Source organism: Mesitornis unicolor, unplaced genomic scaffold (assembly GCF_000695765.1).
Source record: "Mesitornis unicolor isolate BGI_N332 unplaced genomic scaffold, ASM69576v1 scaffold2911, whole genome shotgun sequence".
NCBI classification, from domain to species: Eukaryota; Metazoa; Chordata; class Aves; order Mesitornithiformes; family Mesitornithidae; genus Mesitornis; species Mesitornis unicolor.
Genome location: NW_010161480.1, coordinates 4,134 through 23,819, shown reverse-complemented (window position 1 = coordinate 23,819; position 19,686 = coordinate 4,134). Strand labels below are relative to the sequence as shown.

Below are 19,686 nucleotides of genomic sequence, written 5' to 3'. Positions count from 1 at the left end.
GCTGAACCTTCTATCTGCGGGGCACAGTTCTCGTGGCACCTCGGGGTGCACCCTGCTCAGCCCAATCCCCGCACCCAGTCTGCATCCAGGTACCACCACCAGACAAACACTGATCAGCACACAACTGCCTGCAGCAACTGGTATCTACTGGTTCAAGCTCTGGCTCCACAGCTGGATGCCTTAAAAGAAACCAAAGAAAACTCATCTTTGAAGATAATCAGAGACTTTGTCGTAAGTTGTAAGCTCTGAGAGCGTGGCTTTGGACAGAGTATAACCAAGCTATTAAAAAGACATCACTGCTCACTGTACACTCTTAGCAGCTTTCAGCTTCTTACTTGCTATCAGCCAGGCAGCTTCCTTAATTCTGTATCTTCATTCATGTCTTTGCATCTATTTAATACAGATGTCATGGTGGTCTCTGATTTTGGTTCTCAGATCTGTAGATGACCAGAGGGGGGTTTCACCCAAACTGCATATTAAATTGGCTGCAAACTGCATATGAAGTATCAGTAGAAATATTACCCTTCCATGCCACTGAAACAGATGTCACAAGTTAAACCTATTAAGGAATTGATTTTAAAAGCAACTCTCCACCTGTGGACTTCTCATGAGATACTGCATGTACATGTTCATGTTCCCTTATCTCAGGATACCCAGGGGTAGATATTCTTTGTCTGCCTCTTCTTACATGGGCTTTTCTATTTGTGAACCACTGCGATTTAAATACGTTTTTGGAATACACCCAATACACTGGACTGAACTGCTGTGATTCGCTACACAACCAGCAAAACCACAACACAAATTCAGGCTGAGGGAACCAGAGGAGGCAGCTTGGGGCATGCACCAGAATAAGCATTTTCTCTTCTTCAGTCACTGCCAGGAGTTTCATATAGAATACCTCAAGATGAGGAACATCTCATGGGTAGACTCATCCACGAGAACCTTCCAAGAAAAACTATAAAGAGAAATCTGTAACTTGGTCTCTCCCTTCCGATTCATCTGAAATCAAATGTATTTGACATGGAGGGTCAGCATGACCTATCCATCACTGGATTCCTACCCTGAGATATACTGAATAAACCGAGTAAGTACAATATTTACAATAAGTAAATTTTTGTCATGGGAGATCTATCACATCTGCTTGTTCTCCATGTGCTTGGAATCCTCTTCTGTAACTTAGAAACCCTGGAAAATATTGGAATTTACTCTCTGTTCTAAGGGAGAAAAACCTGTCAGACAAAATAGCTGTGTGCCTATATTTAGTGCCTCCCCTCACATGCAAATATCTTACAGATGATGCTTAAGACTTGAACTGAGATGCTATTTGCACCTTTCCCACCCCTTTTGTCTCTTTAGCCAGATAACCTGACACTAAGAAAGAAAGAAGAAACCAATAGCAGTGTCACCGAGTCTGAAAACCAGCACGAGGCAGAGGAAATGGAGGAGAAAAGGGCACATCCATTTCAGAGGCTGAGCTCTGCTCACTCCAGTCCAGGCTGCAGCACCAACCAGCTTTGGTCTGCACTCGAACCGTGCTGTTTGGCTACATTCAAAATAACCCTCTAAAACACAAAAAATGCCTGGATCTAAAGGGGAACAGGAACTGGACGAGGCTGTCAGGGCTTTTGCATGTAAATACACAGAGAGAGCTGCTCTGTAAAAACTGCTACAAGTCAGTGCCACTTGAAAACCCCAGCTCCTGCACAGGCCCAGCAGGATTCAGTAGGAGCTTACAGTAGGCTGGAAACAATCCCAGCTTCCGGATTTCCCTGTAGGATTGCTAACTTAATGCAAACATGAACTCATAAAGGAATATTAAGTCACTCTTCTCTTCCATATATTTATTTCTGTAAACCACTCTCCCTTTTATATCTTAGGGCTTGAATTAAATTCAGAATAGTAACATAACACTACATTACAGCTTCACTCCCTGCAGATCATTGCTACCAAGCTTTTTTTTTTCTTCTATTCTGAAAGCAACTCTCCCTACATTCCTGTCTCCTATTTACAGAAGGAAAAGTGCACAGGTTGGGACAGATTAAGGAGCATGATTTTTTTCTCCCCCTAGAGACAAATCAACCTCTGCAGCGATAAGCACAGAAGAGAGAACAGTGTCTTGCAGGAGGCAAACAAACCTCACAAGGAAAGTCTAACCCAAACTTACTGTGATAAACTTGGTGAGCTGCCTCAGAGGAGGTCCTAAATAAATTAAACCTTAAATTTTAGCAGCAGCTGTCCTGTAATGTTTGAAAGAAAGAATGAAAGCATCAGGATGGAGACACCTCTAAGGTAACAGGGATCAGAGGCTCTAATTCAATCCTCGTAGCACAGCTTTCACTGCAGCTTCTACCCACGTTAATTAACCTGAGGTATGGAGAGAAGACTGAGATCAATACAGCATTTCAGGAGAGAAACACTGATCTTTAGCAGGGAAGATTGGCGGCTCAGCCACACCTACTTGCAGCGTGTGGTGCTGAAGTCACTGCAGGAAAAGGCTTTCCTTCATTCAGAAGAACTTCATGGAGCAGCCGATCACTGAGAGTACAGCAGGACGAGCTGTGTTATTGACAGCCACAGTACTACAAAGATTATTAATAACTTTTGAGAACAAAAAGGCTATGTACTATTTTCACTTCCTACTATGTTAAGGTTTATGATTTATACCATTAGTCAGACTTGAAACCCCACAAGGACATACCACAACAGCTTTCCTATTTAAGACATTTACAAAAATGCAAACTCTACTAATAGAGTTAATGCAATACAGCTATTAATAGACCAGAACTAACGCTACTAACAAGCCACTGCTACGGAAATCATATTTATAACCACCCATTACTTTCGGAGCACCCGTAAGATAAGCTAAACCTTTTTTATAAGCACGGTCAAGAAATACTTGGCTTCAGGCCCATCTACATCAATAGCTGGTGCATTTAATGCTGCAGAGCTGCTTTTCCGACAGGGTTTGCAAAGGAGGGGGGAGAAGCAGTTGGGAGCCCAACGCAGTGTGCAGAAGTGACACAGTCACCTCCTTACAGACAGAAATGTGCCTCTGCTGTCATTTTGCAGCAGTCTCATTGAAAGGCACTTTCTGCACAGAGGGAATAGTTACAGGCTTCACAATCAGGTCCAAAAGTGGAACAGAGACAGACCCCAGATACCACTGTAGCTTTAATATCAAATAGTTTTTTACTATGGATATTCCCAAACCCTCTTAGAAAATATACATATATATTATATCAGGTGCTAGCTGTATTTTAAGTATTAAAACCTCAGAGTATTATTCACTTTTCCCCATGCAAGCGCTGTCTCTAGTTAGCAGAAGTGTATCAGGCAGCAGTAGGGGACAAACTGCACGACCTTGAAGGGCAAACTGGCTATCTGTAACAACCAAAACACAGGCCCAGCACGTTATCCCACTACTGGAAGCACACAAGTCTTCCAAAATAAACTGCTAGCATCATCTGTTGGTGGAGCTCCAAAACTGCAAGCAATTATTTTTTAAGCAAACGTACAGAGAGCTGGGAAAAGAACTGCAATTATCTGGTGAAAACAGCCGAGGTTTTGAATTAGCCATGGATATATAACATGCACTGTTTGAAATGGAAAACAAGAGCAGTCTGTATTAAAGACATTCTAATACACAAGTTGAATCTGTACCCTATTGCCATTTAATAACTGTGTCATTTTTGTACTCTAAGCAATTGCATCAGAGGTACTATCAACTCTAACCAGTGTTCACACCAATGCCTAAAAACCAACAGTGTAATAGAGAAAGAGACGCAGCACTGGTACTCCAGGGTATTTTGGGGGGGGGTGTTATTATTGTTGTTGTGTTGTTTGCTTTTTTAAAAAATTACTTCATGTGGCATTTCAAATAAATCCAAAGCATTTAAAAAATTACTTCATGTGGCATTTCAAATAAATCCAAAGCATTAAGCAATTCCACTCAAAAGAAAAGATTAAAGGAAATTCCAGCAAGACTAGGAAACCTACATGGAAAATAATATCCTCACCCGTTTATTGTTGATTTTACCACTCGGTAACGCAGTTGTTTTGAACTCAGTGTGAATACAATTTCAGTTTTGCAGAAAATCACATACCTGTATTTTTTTTTTCTCCACACGTATCAAACACATTTAAAGTTTAAAATTTGTGTGCCTTGACTTGCTCCTCTTAATGTCTCTTTAAGGATGTCCATTGTCACTGGTCCGATAGAGTCCAACTCAAGTCTCTCAAGTCAGATGCCAAACAAATTCAAAAGGTGTAGATGTCTCAAAGCCGGTCTTCTTTGTAGTGCATTGTGCTAGTGCATTCAACCAGTGTGTCAGTATCCAACCACATAAGCTTGGGGTTTTGTTTTGTTTTTAACTACACAATACAGAAATATAATTTTACATGTAGCTTTGCATGCCTTATGGCCGCTTGCCCTACTATAGGACAGTGCAATAAATACAAATATATGCACACTAGAAAAGATTTAACTGCCGTGATCTACATCTCGTTTATGAGTACAAATTTACCTAGTCAACAATATGACAAATTTAGCAGAAAAAGTGGCAATGGCAGTAATAGTCTACTACAAAAACAAGGCTAGAAGCAAAGTGTTCTCAAGCTACAGAAAACTTGCTACCTCCTAATATATGATGTAGGGCCCAGTTCCGCCAAGTGCAGAGTCGTGATCAGTAGATTGCATCAGAACATGCTTTTCCCCATTCAACAATGAATACTTCTACAATTTATTTGGTTTTGATAACTGTTTATAAATAGCACACTATAATGACTATTAAACTATACAGCAACATGACATTTATAGCCTAATCCTGAATACAAAGTTGAAAGAACATGACTACGAAGGCCAGAGAGCAAATGTCATCGACTAAAAGCATTTCCACTTCAGAATTTATTGAATGTTCTCTTACACAAACACTTCTCGATCGTGAAACCAAAGGAACAGGATTTCCTGTTCCCTCTCTGCTCCAGTAGTAATTTAGCCACACATCACCCTTATAAATTAGTGATGGATTTTAACAGGTAAGCCCCTGGGGGCTATATATTTTATATACTTTATATATATGCACATTTACTTTGAATTCTATGTAAAAGTTGAAAAAATGTTTGAAAGAAAAACTTAGAATATATCACAGCTTCTTCAGCGAAAAAAATACAAATCAGTTTTATAACCTCTATTCAATTTATCAAACTTTTTTTTTTTTTTCTGAAGTATTTACCTTGAATTATGTACAGGAAATAAAACTTTTTCCGCAAACATTCTCTAAGGTGACAGTTATCGATAGAATGACAGAATAATAGCAGGAAGAATATTAAACAAATGGGGCGATCAATTTCTGCTTTTAAAAAGTAAAAAGTCACCGTATAATTAAGTACAAAAACCTGCATTGAATGACAACTGCTGGTGTAGTAACTTGATCAGGTATGGAGACCAAGAGTATAGTTAAAGCCCTATGGTAATAATATTTCTGTAGCATTTCCACTCGGTATGTCTATACTAAATGTTGGCAAAGTTTCTGTAGCGTTAGCTTATACAAACATAGGAGTCCTCAGTCGGCTGCATAAAATGGAACGAGTGTGTTCTAATTCTCCTGAAATGCACCTGAAATCCAGAGTGTCACTTACAAACTGCATAATGAAACTTTTCTTCAGAAAAATATCTGTTTGGCATCTCCAGGGCTCTGCTCCATCGGACAATAGGGGCATTTTAATCTGGGGACAAAGACAACATGTTAGGACGGCGGCAATGTGCGACAACTGAACATGAAGCTTTTGCATCCATTACAAAGGTATCGAGTTTGCAGCAATCATCCCTCCTCTTTTTCCCCCCTGTGACACGAAACAAACCCAATCCTAACAATAATGCTTCACTTGGCTTCATGAAAAGGCACCTTTAGCTGAGAAACCTTACCACGCTCTAATTGCATTTTCTCACCTTTCACCCACACACCCTTGAATTATTAAATACCAAGAAATTACTCTTCAGGATTAATCTATTATTTCTGCTTCTGGGTTAGTTTGTTGCATTTTAAATAGACTGGTAGCTTTCTCTGACATCCCCAGCATCCAGTGCGTTTTGCTCTCTGGTTCCTAAGATGATGTGATTTTAAAACCTACTGAGATCAGCTCCTGCAGGCTATGGCTAGAGGTCAGCCTGGCCTCCCTGCTGAGGTCTATGCTGATACGATTTCACCTGCTTACAACACTTCTTCTAGCATTGATCTATTTTTCCCCATCTCTAAGTTTCAGTCTTTCACCCCTCTGAGTTAATACTGTCAAAAGCTGTGCTGTCACTAAAGCTGATCAATGAAAGCATCAGAAATGAGTGATGGGGGACAGGAATAGCACAGCAGCAAATTTACTGGCTTTAAATGGCTAAAGTCACCCACGCAGGCGTACCTTTAGGCTTTTCTAACAGGGCAAAGAATGCAAACATCACTCAGAATTTTCATTCACAGCATCACTTGTTTTCACACTGGATTTCACAAAACAACTTCTGTCTCTAAATTAAGCTGACAGCCTCCACAGAAGCTGCATATATTCAATCCAAATTACCACTGGTTCTTCCTCAAGGAAAGCTGTATAGCTTGCTCTCTCCCATTTCTATATAAAACCCTCTGTTTTGAATTTAAGACAACACATGGGTACTTACAACTTGGAAAACCACTCTGCTCATCACATTCTGTCATGCAATCTCAATTTCCACAACATCACAGCATTTATTACGTTTCTCTCCAGTGCATCAACCCAGCTTATCTGGCTTCTGTGTCTTTCACTAAGATTAACAAGCTTCTCCCAATTACGTAACTACAGACTCAGTCTTCCTAAAATGCACTAGTTGAGTCTTAAGATTTGTCCTTGTCTCTATGTGGCTTGAAATAAAAGAATGGTACTTACTTGCTGCCATTAAACATTTTATTCAAAGCATCTCTTGATATAATATGACCACAGACTAATTTCATAGGTGGATTATTATCTGTCGTTTGCTGACGAAGAATGGGACAGGCAAATATTGAATGATACCAGCACTTTTTACCGAGGTCCACTTCAATCTGTAAAAGAAATTAACGTAACAATTAATCCTAGGAAACGACATTTCCAGATCATTAACCCTTTAGGTCATGGCCCTTATTTAACAGATTTCACAAGGCATCAAAACCCATTATGCGGATGCCTGACAATTTCCCAGACAAAAATACTGAATCGTGATCTTAAAATGGTGCATTTCTGTTGCTTCTCCCCATAGCATATTTTAATGCAGATCTATGCCCTGGCAGGAAAACTGAGCTGACGACTCAACAAGAGTTTCTGTATTTCCTAGCCAGTGATTTCCAGAATACTTTAGATGATAAATCTCATTTAAGGAAGGGAAAGGGAAGAGAAAGAAAAGAGAAAAACCCTTGGATTGATTATGTTAATGTTTTACAACTTCTTGAAAGACTCTCCCAACACCTACATGTCACATCAATCACAAAGTGTATCAGAATCATTTATTTCCAGTACCAACAACCAGAAGACACTGGTACAGCACAACTCATGCCATTGGGACCAAATGATTTCAGAAAGGGACATCTCACAGAGAAGAACTGGTCTGTGACTTTAGGGACTGAGATACACACAAAAGAAGTCACAGCTTCTGTTCCTGAAGCTCCTGGCTCTGAGCAGTCCTCAGTTTTGACAGTTTTCACCTTCAACAAAATCTGACAACATAACCTTTACACACTACTTAATCTCTAGTCTTTTAACGATGAAAATAAGGCTTCCAAGCCTCATATTGCCTTAGCAGACTCAAGTTTAGAACTAGCAAGGAGGCATATAAATACTGTTAACTGATCTGCATCTGACTGCAATCTTTTCCCAAATGCTCCCTAGCCAATCATTCCTGTCTGGACAGCAGGGCACGAATCTGTCACACTTGGAGGTTACACTCAGTGTTACAGAAAACACAGCTGAGAGAAACAACTCATGTACTTACACTAGAAATGAATCTTTTCTAGCTACAATCAAAGAGGCTAACTCAGTTCATGCCCAGTTTGCACTAAGTAGGTTTTCTTTCCAAATCAGGAGCAGGCCACTGGAGAGCTACACACACCTGGTAAAAGCTATAAAGGGAAACCAGGTTTCATAACAACTGAACTTCATTTCACCTGAAATAAATGAGCTGTGCTGGAAGCACAATGCACTGGATCCCAATGCAGTTCCCATGACCCCAGATGTAGCACTAACTCTTTCATCTCTACCTGATAAAGAGTCAGTGCAAAGCAACTCGTGGATAATGCTCAAGCATAGCTAGAAGCTAATTCTTCTCAGGAGGATGAAACTCCTTCCCAGTTATACAGAAACACCTCAGACATTCAATGTAAGGCTAAGTGGAAGGTGAGAGCATCTGTTTTGTTACGGTCATTTGATCAAAGATCTTTTCAATGCAAAAGGGAATAACAAGTAAAGTGGGAGAGCAACAAACAAAACAGAGATACACAAACCTGACAGACAAACAGAATACAATAACAAGAAACAACCTCGTCAGTCACACTAAGTGACAGATCAAGCAACGACAACCAAAGCTGGACTTGGCAACAGATCAGAATGCAAAGCTGAGGGTCCCAGAGGAGAGGGGGTCAGCAGAACTGTACAAACCACAGGAGGAACATGCAGAGGAAGGGGATTGGGGAGGAATGGCCAGAGAGAAGTACAGAAGGGGCCAGAAGGGCCACGCTAGTATTTAAGGGTGCCTGAACATGCCTTTGCTGGTCAATCTAGAGTGGCACATGTGTGTTTTCACCAGTAAATTTCAGTGTTTACCAGCCAAAGAGGAGGAAGGGATCTTGGCTGTCTACACTTATGTTTTATGCAAGTCCTGTACGTGGGTGCTGCTGAAAGCAGCGTGTTGTCAGTGGCAGCCTGTGCAGCCGGTCGCACTGGTGTCCTTCGCGTGTGCGTGGGTGTGCGTCTGCAATTTGTGCTCAGTTTCACTACAAGCTCAACCTAACAACAGGGAAAGCAGCAGCCACGTCCATGGGTCTGGGATGGAGACCCCAAGGTCTCTGTACAGTTGGAAGCCCCAATCCCAGAGCTGCTGGAGGTGGTGGTCGTGTGTAACATCCCTCAAACATTCAGCACAGAAAAAAACCTAAAAAGATCATTCAGTATTAGAAATCTGCCCTGCCCTGGGATAGTTCAGCATCAACTCACCGGCAGCTCATCCTTCTGGTTCCAAACACCCGTGCACTGCCTTTGTTCAATAACTGCCTTGATATTAATTAGAGCTGGTAATGCTACACAACCTGCTGAAAAACTGCAGAAAAAGGAAATGTTAACATACAGCGCCTGTTAGGAAACCAGCATTTTTCATAATTTTACTTCAAAGGTTAACTGGGACACCAGAGCATTGTACTACTTCATTCAGTTCTTGTCCGTACTTCCGAGCTCCCTTCAGGTATAGCAAGCAAGGGTTCTGGGGCAGGTTAGCAGCTATGGCGCATTTTAGAGTAGGGCCCTCATGTACCACATTCTGGATCGAAAATAAGTTAATCCCTGCTCTGAGTCTTACAATTAATTTATTTTCTACACCAACTCCTTTGATGTTGAGCTGTACAGGAAGAAGACATCAAGTCAGCTTATACAGGTAAGTTGCTCTCTAAATTATGAAAGAGCACACGCAGCCAAAGAGTTTCTGCACGTACACACAACCCGTAATCCTTTAATTATATGTAATTACCATGTAAAGAAATATGTCTTTCCACCTTCACCTTAAATCAAGAAAATAAATGCAGAAAACACACAGGAAAGCAAGTGAAGGAAGGAAACCACAGCCTGTAACAAGAACGGCAGTACCCAACTGACCAAAGTCAGTGTCCCAACAGTTCAGCCTGCTCTGGGAGTTACCCATTACCAGAATTTACCACATTGTTTTGAAATATTTCACCGTGTTACAAAAGGAAGTATAACACTGAGTTTTCACAAATTAACAGCTGGTTTTGATGTTTCTGCATGTTTATTTTCTGGTTAGTTTACCTGGGAGAAACGTGCCTGAAACCTATAGATCTCTTCCTTAAGCTAATTTTAAAAAAATGAAATCTCTCTCTATCCCTCACCTCTGACGGGCCATTTTAATCCTTATACTCTGCCTTTTGGTTATTTCAACCCCAAGCATAACTTGTGTTAACCCTGCGGAAGGTTTAGACAAGTAGTATTCATAGAAATAAGAGCATTACTGCTTTAATGGTTCTGTATGAAAACGTCTCTGAAAGGGCACTTTTAAGAGTGTGACAACTCTAGTAAATAGTAAACTCCAGTGGTGTCCTGCAGTCCTTCAAGTCCCTGAACCATTATCTCCTTAATACAACAAGAGTTTTGCCACTAACTCTACACAGTAACTCAGACCACGAGGCCTGCAGGATTAGAGATACTGGAGAAATCAATCAGCCTTAAAAATAAAACAAAACCAGTGACTGAAAGCAATATATTTTATAGCAGGGATTTAACTTCAAGACGGTTTACTTTCTACAGGATTTGCAGTGCTCAAAGGTCATGCCAGTTTAGAACAGCTTTGTTATGACAAGAGTATTGATACCACCTATACAGTAAATACATTTCAGTGCAATGGATTTCACACCAGGCGCAAAGCGAGCGTCCAACCAACCCAAACATCAATAACGGGGATTTTCCACTTCACTGAAAACCTCTTGGCCATTTGTGCTGAAAACCGCATTACAGCGACAGTGCGTGAGCAAGTAAGATGTAAGAGACTGCTGTTAATTGGACTGAAATAGGAAAATGATGAAAACCAAAAACCAGAGTTAGAAGTTTAAGATATCTATACAACCCTCAAACTGAAACTCGTAACATTTACTGTAGAAAGACAGTGGATCTGAAAGTGCTCTCTTTGTTGCTTCTGCTGTATTTTGCGACAGAGGTGCAAACAGGAGAAGCAGAAGGTTTGACAAATTTAAGAGCACTAAACTAAGCACAGAAGCCCAATAATAGTAATGTGCAAACAGTAAAAAATGCTGAAACAAAACGATAACAAAGAGAAGAGTTAGTGAAGCTTCTGCTAAGTACCAAATCCAGCCCAGAAAGACACACAATTTATTTCTATTTAACATCTGAACTGAAAATGAGAACATCAGGCGAGTACACTGAGGGAACTGACATCCAAAGGCTAACTAGCGATTAATCTGTGTTATCTTCAGAGGAGCTAGAAGGAGATTAGATTGGGTTTTCCTCACATTTCCAACAGCCTCCTGCAGATCTGTATTTTGTCAGATTAGCTACTGAGCTTGGAAGCGTCTCTTTCTTCTTTGCAAATGAAGTCCAGCAAACAATTTGGGAAATTCTAGCTGCTGAAATCACAGCATAACCCTTCAGCATTCTTCTAAGGAGAAGGCAGTTAAAGTAACGTATGGATTAAAAGCCAGGGTGATCGAATGCTGACAGAATCACGGCCGCAGTTTCGTGGGTTGTTTGCAGTCAAACAGCAGGTGCAGTTTTCACACATTTGCTGTGGGAATAACGGGCTGATTGCCATCCTCATCTTCTGCACTGATGTCTAAACTGAGCCAGCCAAATTCCATCCAAGAATGCTTGTCCTTGAGCTGTGAAGGTGCAGGGTAAAGCACAGCACACGGGAACCTCCGATTTCTAATCTCTGCAAATCTTGTCAGAGCTGACTGCAACCATACTCTTCATTTAATACAAGCTAGATGATACCACTTCTCCAAAGCCATTTCTTTAGTCCTCCACAGGAAAGAAAAACCAAAACGCTCTGTACCTGGTCTAAAAAGTGAGCGAAAGCCAACGTACCTAACACTGAGAGGTGATTCAACCGAGAGACCCAGAAGAGCGCAGGCGTCTCTCGTGAAGATGTCACAGATGTCCGCCCACTGGTTCGCGTCTAATAGGTGAACATACGGAGAGTTCTCAATACCCTGCCGCAGATACACCAGGCTGCCCATCAAAACCTGAATATCTGCAAGGGACCAGGAACAGTTGGTTATTTCATACTGCAAATAAAAGGTGGCGTCTGCAGTTTTAGCTTTTAGATGCAAAACCGGCAGATACACCAATCAATAACACACATCCACACCTCTACAACACAGAGTTACAGCCAATGCAGTACAGACGTCTACAGCGACGAGAGCTCCAGTCCACTATGGAGACTGGGGGGTTGTCTATTAATAATAAACCAAACAGGTTTATTTTTTGTAAGCTTTCTGAAACTCACAGTACCCTAAAAATGAGGCTTTACAGAATTCAGTTTGAGGTGGCTCACTTGACTCACACATTCCCCGTTTTTCAGAAGTTTCCTTTCTCTTTGTGCTACCCCACGCAGCAGCAAACAGCAGATGACTGTTGCAAGAACGTTTCTGTGCATTTTTAATGCCGTACCCTGACAGCAGGCCTATTCTAGATGCAATCCGCATACTATTTAAAGAGTCAAAAATCTTAACTTTAACCAAATGTGCAGACATACTAAATTAGGATTTTGTGCCCTTTAATAGAGAAAAAAAAAAGTAAATTCAAATTGGAAGGATTCAGGCTACACATAGTAAATATGAAAATAAGAAGCCTCTGAGAAAATGAAAATAATGGAGTAAGACATGTTTGGAACATGATTTGTGTTTTAGTACAAGGTGCCACATCCAAGCGCTTTAAATCCCTTTAACGTGACTGAAAACTCACCTTTCTGATGATTTAGGGCGAATGGCTGGAAGTTTTTCGCATACTGAAGTGCTTCTCTTTGATTTGCTGTTCCGCCCATCAATAAACTAATGAAATATAACCTGTGTAGTTTAAATTCCAACGAACTGTTCTGTGCCATAAGCATCTCTCTGTTGGATACCGCCCACCTAGAAGAAAGGAGGAGGTACAATGGGACACGACACCAAAGTCATTAAGAGTCAGCCTACACCATATGAAATTATTACAACTATCAAACCCCAGTTTCAAGGAGAAGATGACTGTCCCCTGAACTTCTGCGAGTTTATAGAGCACAGAAAATGGCAAAACCCTTTGCAAGTGATGGAGCTACACATGGCACACAGCAATGGTACCTGTGCTGCTGCTGCACAGGTGAACCTCTGCACAATTCTGGAAGGCAAGACTGAATTAGGCACAGCATAAGGTAAAAAGTTAGGATCGACTGTACTTGGGATTAATACCACTCTGAATCGTAACGATTACACAAAATCTTCAGCTGCATGTTGAAGAGATTTGACCAAGCCTTCCAAAAACACATTTTCCAATTTCCTCATCCGCCAAACATTTCCTCTAAGCCACTGTGTTTATACACATGCATACGTTGCCCTGGGAAGGGGAAATGTGCCTGTGGTGGCCTCGAGGATAGACATTATCAAGGCCTTATAATGGGGAACAGGAAGGAGGGAAATCAGTTTTAATATCATAATTTACCCTGCTTAAACTTTGCCTTTTGTGTTATTTTCAACTTGGAAAATGAAAATGTTTCCCACTTTCTGGGTCTCATTCTCCATGACAACACTGATGTTTGGCTCCCAAATAACAAGGAGGAACCCTTAAACACACACCAAGTAAAATAAACTAGAATTTTCAAAGCTTTTCATTAAAAGTTATTATTTCAATTTTATCTTTTTGTGTGTGTGTGTGTTGTGATTTGCCTTTTTTTTATGTCCTTAATTCAAATTACTCAGGCCTAAATCAATCCAATCTTTCTCTTAAGAACTTCAAGTTTCAATGTTCCTCAGTACATCTGTTCCTTATTAGTGTTAATTACTTATACTATTTTCACTGTGGGAGCCCCATTAAGCAAAGAGCTTTTCACTTTTCAGCAAGGGAGTAAGATAGTCTCTGTTCCTTAAAAAGAAAGGGTATATGAGGTTTCTGTTCTTTTTAGCCAATACTAAAATAAGTCAATTAAGCATTCTTACGTTACTGGTAAAGCTTTCAATGCAAGTCGGCCTTCTGCATTAAGATGTAGCATTAATGAGAAATCTACTTTCAATTTGTTGTGGTAAAAGTGGCAGGAGTCTAAATTTACTGACACGGTTTTAATGACAGCAGCAACCTCTCAGTAAGAAACAGTGGAAAATGCAGCCTTTGAACTAAGAACAAGACCTAATGTCCATAATTTCAAGCAGTTTCAGATGAAGACGACTGTCGACACTGTAATTTTCACCAGGAGAGAAGGGCACAATCACTGACCGTGGGGATCTGGGGTTTTGTTTGTTTAGTTGGTTTTGTGCTTGGTTTTTTGTTTGGCTTTGGTTGTGGTTTTGAGTTTGGTTTTTTTGTTTTTTTTTTATTGTTGTTTTTTTTTTTATAGAATCACAGAATGGTTTGGGTTGGAAGGAACCTTAAAGCTCATCCAGTCCAACCCCTGCCATGGGCAGGGACACCTCCCACCAGACCAGGTTGCCCAAAGCCCCATCCAACCTGGCCTTGGGCACTGCCAGGGAGGGGGCATCCACAGCTTCCCTGGGCAACCTGGGCCAGGGCCTCACCACCCTCACAGGAAAGAATTTCTTCCTAATATCCAGTCTAAATCTCCCCTCTTCCAGTTTAAAACCATTTCCCCTTGTTAAATGCTACCTGCCCACATAAAAAGTCCCCCACCAGCTTTCCTGTAGGCCCCTTCAGGAACTGGAAGGCCACAATAAGGTCTCCCTGAAGCCTTCTCTTCTCCAGCCTGAACAGCCCCAACTCTCTCAGCCGGGCTTCACAGGAGAGGTGCTCCAGCCCCTGATCATCTTTGTGGCCTCCTCTGGACCCGCTCCAACATCTCCATGTCCTTCTTATATTGGGGGCCCCAGAACTGGATGTGGTGCTCCAGGTGAGGTCTCAAGAGCAGAGTAGAGGGGCAGAATCACCGCTCTGACCCTGTTTTGTTTGTTTTATTATGATCAGCGTCCATGGTTTAAACCCAGCACAGTGGCAACAATGCTTACTCCCAACTAATAAAACATTAAAGTCTAAAGTTAACAACCATAGAGCAATAAGCAGCTGAAATACAAAAAACTATCATTGATAAACACTAAGACCAGCCCACAGTCCCATTAATGAGATATCCATCTGTACTGCACCAAAGGAGCCTCCATCCTCTCCCTGCCAATATTTACAACCACGTGACGCAGTACTTCATCTTGCTGAGATCAAGCCTATTTTTCCCAATTAGCTTTTAGGCAGGCTTTCCATTTTTAGCTCTTTGAGTGGCAGCACAGATTGGTATCAGAAGACAGCAGACATAGAAGCCAGGTCTGAGGTGTCTGGTCTGGGACATCCTGTTCCTCTTTCTAATGGAAAGGTAAAAAAAAAACAAGTGAGGTTGAAAACATCCACATACGCTCTACCACCATCCCAAATCATTGGTAATCACAACACCTATCTTCCTACCTCCTCTCAAAACTATACTTTCTGAGTATTTTCCCTTCTAAGACTAAAATCCATCTGAATTTTTTAGGTTTAAGGTATACTATCCAAATCCCAGGTACACAGAGCTCTCTTCTAGCTCTCACGTGGGATTTAGTTACAATGAATATCACGAAGCCTAGCAAAGCTTAAACTGAGTTTAAACCCTACCCTAAAGGACCCAGCAAATACCAGGACCTGTCTGCCTTGCTGCTTTACAGACATAGGAGAAGACAGGATCCCTTCTCCAGGAGATTACAGCCAAAACCTTTGAAGATGCACATTATTCCCACCAGACCTTCACGTGGAAGCCAACCTGGGCTCTGAAGGACCAGAATCCACCCAGGAATAAGCCACGGATTTCCCTCCTCCATCACCAAATTACAATGAGAAAAGCCACTGGAAATTAATGCGATCCTGCAGATGCACAGAGATTACACGGCTTAGGGTGCAGGGCCAGGGCGGGCATCTACCAAGTCAAGCTGCACAGCCCACAGAAAAATGGTACAGTCAGTCGTAATAGATTTAATGCTGAAGTACAGTATTTTTAACTGTTGCAATTTGTGTTTGTAAGAAAATCTGCAAAAAACCTCCAGTTAGGGCCTTTTTGCTTTACCAGAAAAAGAAAACAAAATACAGTTAAGAGATATAAATGCTAACTTCTCCCTACGACCACAGCAGGGCTTTGAAAACCTTTTTGAAAATTCATTTATCTGACAGCCCCCTTTCAATGGCAGTGACCAGGAACCACCAGTTTGCTTCGTTTCCAACACTGAGTTAAGCCAAGCACCAACTGCAGAGCCAGAGCCTGGTTATTGTTTTCACCCCAACCTTCCTTTTGCATGGCTAAACCCTGCTATTCTCCCTTCCTGGTTCACGCTACTGTAATTTATTACCCTTGTGTAACACCTGCTTTCTGCTTGAACAGAAGTCAGTAGACTCACCCTAGGACAGGCCGGTTTGGGATGGCTGTTATGCAGCCCTGAAGCTGTATTTACTGATGCAAATTTTACCCATTTATTAGCTTTTTGCCCAAAGAGCAAATGCCACCCCTCCAAGATTATCTCACATAGAGACTGTCCCTCCTGGACAACCACATTTGCTGGGAAATAATACAGGAAATAAATTCCCTAGCATCAGCAGTTCTGCAGAATAACTGGGCATTTAGGACAGCAGTTACCTCCTAAATAATAGTTTTGTCACATTTTGATCATCCTAACCACCATGTTTTTCACATAAGCATCACTATAAATAAGGATCCTCCATGCCCAGCGGCAGGCAAAGAGCAGCAGATCGGTTTTACACTGAAGAGTTAAAAGAGAATAAACATTATAACCAGAAATGGGACAGCATGGGGGAGGGAGAGCAGCACACAAACTGCTGACAATACAGCCCATTCTCCATCCATTCAGCTGTCTTGGGAATAAGAGCTCCTTTGAAGAAGGACCATGCTTTCTCCTTTGTTTGAAAAATATTTAACACATTGCAGGGACTACAGGATACAACTAGGCAGCAATGAGTAACGCAGAAGGTTTAGCTAAATGGAGCTAAAACGAATTTAGTGACTTCAAGTGGATGGCTATAACAGCAAGTTACTGTTCCACAGAGCATCCTTCACAACAGCTACACTACAAATAAATATATGCAAATAAACTGTAAGAAATACATAGTGTAGCTGACAGTAAATCCTGTTTCAGTTGTAACATGAGGCATTTCAGTGCTGCTTCCCTTCAATTGGCCAATTCAATAGCAATAAACCACCTGAGCTTTCCTCCTGTGTAACTACATTCAAAGACATTTAGGTCAAACTTTGCATGACCTAGAGGTATAATCCAGGATTTAGTTTATGAACACCATAGTTTGAATATCAAAGTATCCCTGCATTAAGTTTAGATGCTAATGACCTCTGAATTGATGTACCCATGCTGGGCCACGTTAAAGGGATAAAAGAGCATTTGTTGGTATGAAAATGTATTTAACTGAATAATGCAAAAGAGGTACTTTTAATGTATGAACTGCACTCTGAAATTAAACAGAAATTTTGAATTTGCTTTGTTTCATTGTTTCTACTTTTGAAAGATCACTTCAAAACTTTTTTTTAACTTTAGAAACTAACCTAAGCTTACCAAAGCTCTCACCACCTAAAAAACACCAAATAAACAAAACCCAGAAACACAGAATGAGGGTTTGTTTAGGGTTTTCTTGTTTTTAAAGTAAAAGCTGTTCTGAAATGGTACAGCCCAGTGGAAGTTGTGGGTGCCCCCTCCCTGGCAGTGCCCAAGGCCAGGTTGGACGGGGGTTTGAGCAGCCTGGGCTGGTGGAGGTGTCCCTGCCCATGGGGGTTGGACTGGGGGAGCTTTAAGGTCCCTTCCAACCTGAACCATTCTGTGATTCCATATCCACTACTGGTAATCAAACCAGTAGCCCATGACACATTTCATCACATTTCCCTCTTCACTGTCACTTTTAGCACCAGCTTGCATGTCTAATGGCTGGAAAATCTACTAGGGTCAAGAAAATGTCCTGGTCCATGGTTGAGTGACAGACCTCAGATACTCCCAGATTCGGTTTTCATCTGAGCATTCAACATTGTTCACTGACTTCTACCAGCTGAACTGTTTTGTTCAGAAGGAATCTCAGTAACAGATCTCCAGACTCCCATCTCACGTACCACAGAGACGTTTCCTGGTGAGGAATGGGACACACCTCTGACTCAGCATTAACCAGCACCTACTTGGCAGCAGCAACCTGCAAAACACACCCCAGTCCTTTCACTCCCTCTTCCCACCCTGTGCTCCCTTATCTGGAAAGGGAAAGTGACTTGAGGAAAAGTGAGAACTTTGATCCCAAGTCAAGCTCTGCTCACCCCAAGGGCTCAGCGAAGCCAAAAAGACTCGGTGATACCCAACACCTTCAATAAGTCCTGGTATCCTTCATAATTGAACCTTTTCAAATACGGTTCACTAGAAATTCACCATTATGACACACAACTGCTTCTTCAAGTGATGTTTCTTCCAGAAACCTTAAATCAGCATCACAAACTACTCTGGTTAATCCTTAGTCTAAGGACAGGACCCTTTGTTAAGTACTGCCCATGGAGAGGGACACAGAGGGGACAAAAGGAGAAGGAAGGGGATCACTCAGTAAGTAGACCTCTCAAAGGACAAATGGGGACACATCAAAAGATACTGAAGACAATATTTACTGTGAAAAACTAAGGATTTGTTAAAAGCATTCCAAAAAAAGGGAGGAAAAAATCCTGAGTAGACTCACTCTAATGCAGGTCTTAGAACTCTAACTTTTAATGCTTCCAATATTCGGTTCAACTCCACAAACGGTTCCTTTTGACTTTGATCTATTGATAGACCGGATTCCTGAAAAAACAAAGGCAGTTTTCAGTTGAGGCACAAGAAAACACGGGATTAAATTGCTGATTTTCTGACTGTTTAAACATTCACCGGGAACATTAGCATTCCAGTAAGGATGCTAATGCAAAGCATAGCTTCCCATTCAACATCCACACTTATCCTTACCTGACAAAGCTCCTCAGCCACATCCAACATCCCCTGCCTGAAGAAATGCTCCACCATCACCTCGTTGAGGATCCGCTGGCTGTCAGTCTGCCAGCACCCATCTATCCCCACGCTGCTGATGTCGGAGTCGAAATTCTGAAACGGACAAATTAGCAGTTAATAGGCTGGAACAAATCGCCATTTTTCTTGAATTAAGCAGGATACCTGTGTCTCCACCCTGATGCTTTCTGCCTATTACTCAGTTGGCCCTCAGTTACCTCCTGTTCAAAGAGAAATACATCTGTCAGCTGCTTCATTATTTCCTGTGTACAGGAAAGAAATCCTTTGGCTTGCTTGTTTCAAGTCTGAATATTACGCACTGTAAGGAATTACACTGACAAATTACAAGTTCAATTAAAAATCTGGTTAACTAATAAAGGGATTTCCAGACCACGATCCGTTTTTGAAGAACCTGCAGAAAAGGCATTTTCCATATGTGAAAACTGAAAACTCACAGAGAGCAGAAAACAAAATCGCCTACGCTAGAATCAAAATAGCACTACCAATGCATCACCATCACTACTGTGCACCAAATTAGAATTCAAAGCTTTAACTCAAGGATTTTTCACATAGCTGGGATGGTAGACAATGCCGAAAAAGGAAAAAGTCACTTCTCCCCGCCCCCAAACAACAATGAAATCCAAATCTCTGAAGACCTCTGAACATCCCAGCAACAGGATGAGCTTTGAAGATCTGAGAGATCTTTTACAGATCTAACCCC

The 19,686-nt window shown here is 41.4% G+C and overlaps 1 protein-coding gene across 1 annotated transcript; it reads right to left on the bottom strand.

Annotated features, from left to right (window-relative positions):
- Positions 1-3,993: 3,993 nt before the first annotated feature.
- Positions 3,994-19,061, bottom strand: RMND5A (required for meiotic nuclear division 5 homolog A (S. cerevisiae); the record flags this gene model as incomplete). Its single annotated transcript, XM_010192998.1, has 7 exons — positions 3,994-5,724; positions 6,910-7,064; positions 9,205-9,307; positions 11,815-11,980; positions 12,694-12,860; positions 18,667-18,767; positions 18,927-19,061. Coding segments are annotated over 7 exons (891 nt in total), but the record flags the coding sequence as incomplete, so codon positions are not given.
- Positions 19,062-19,686: the final 625 nt, after the last annotated feature.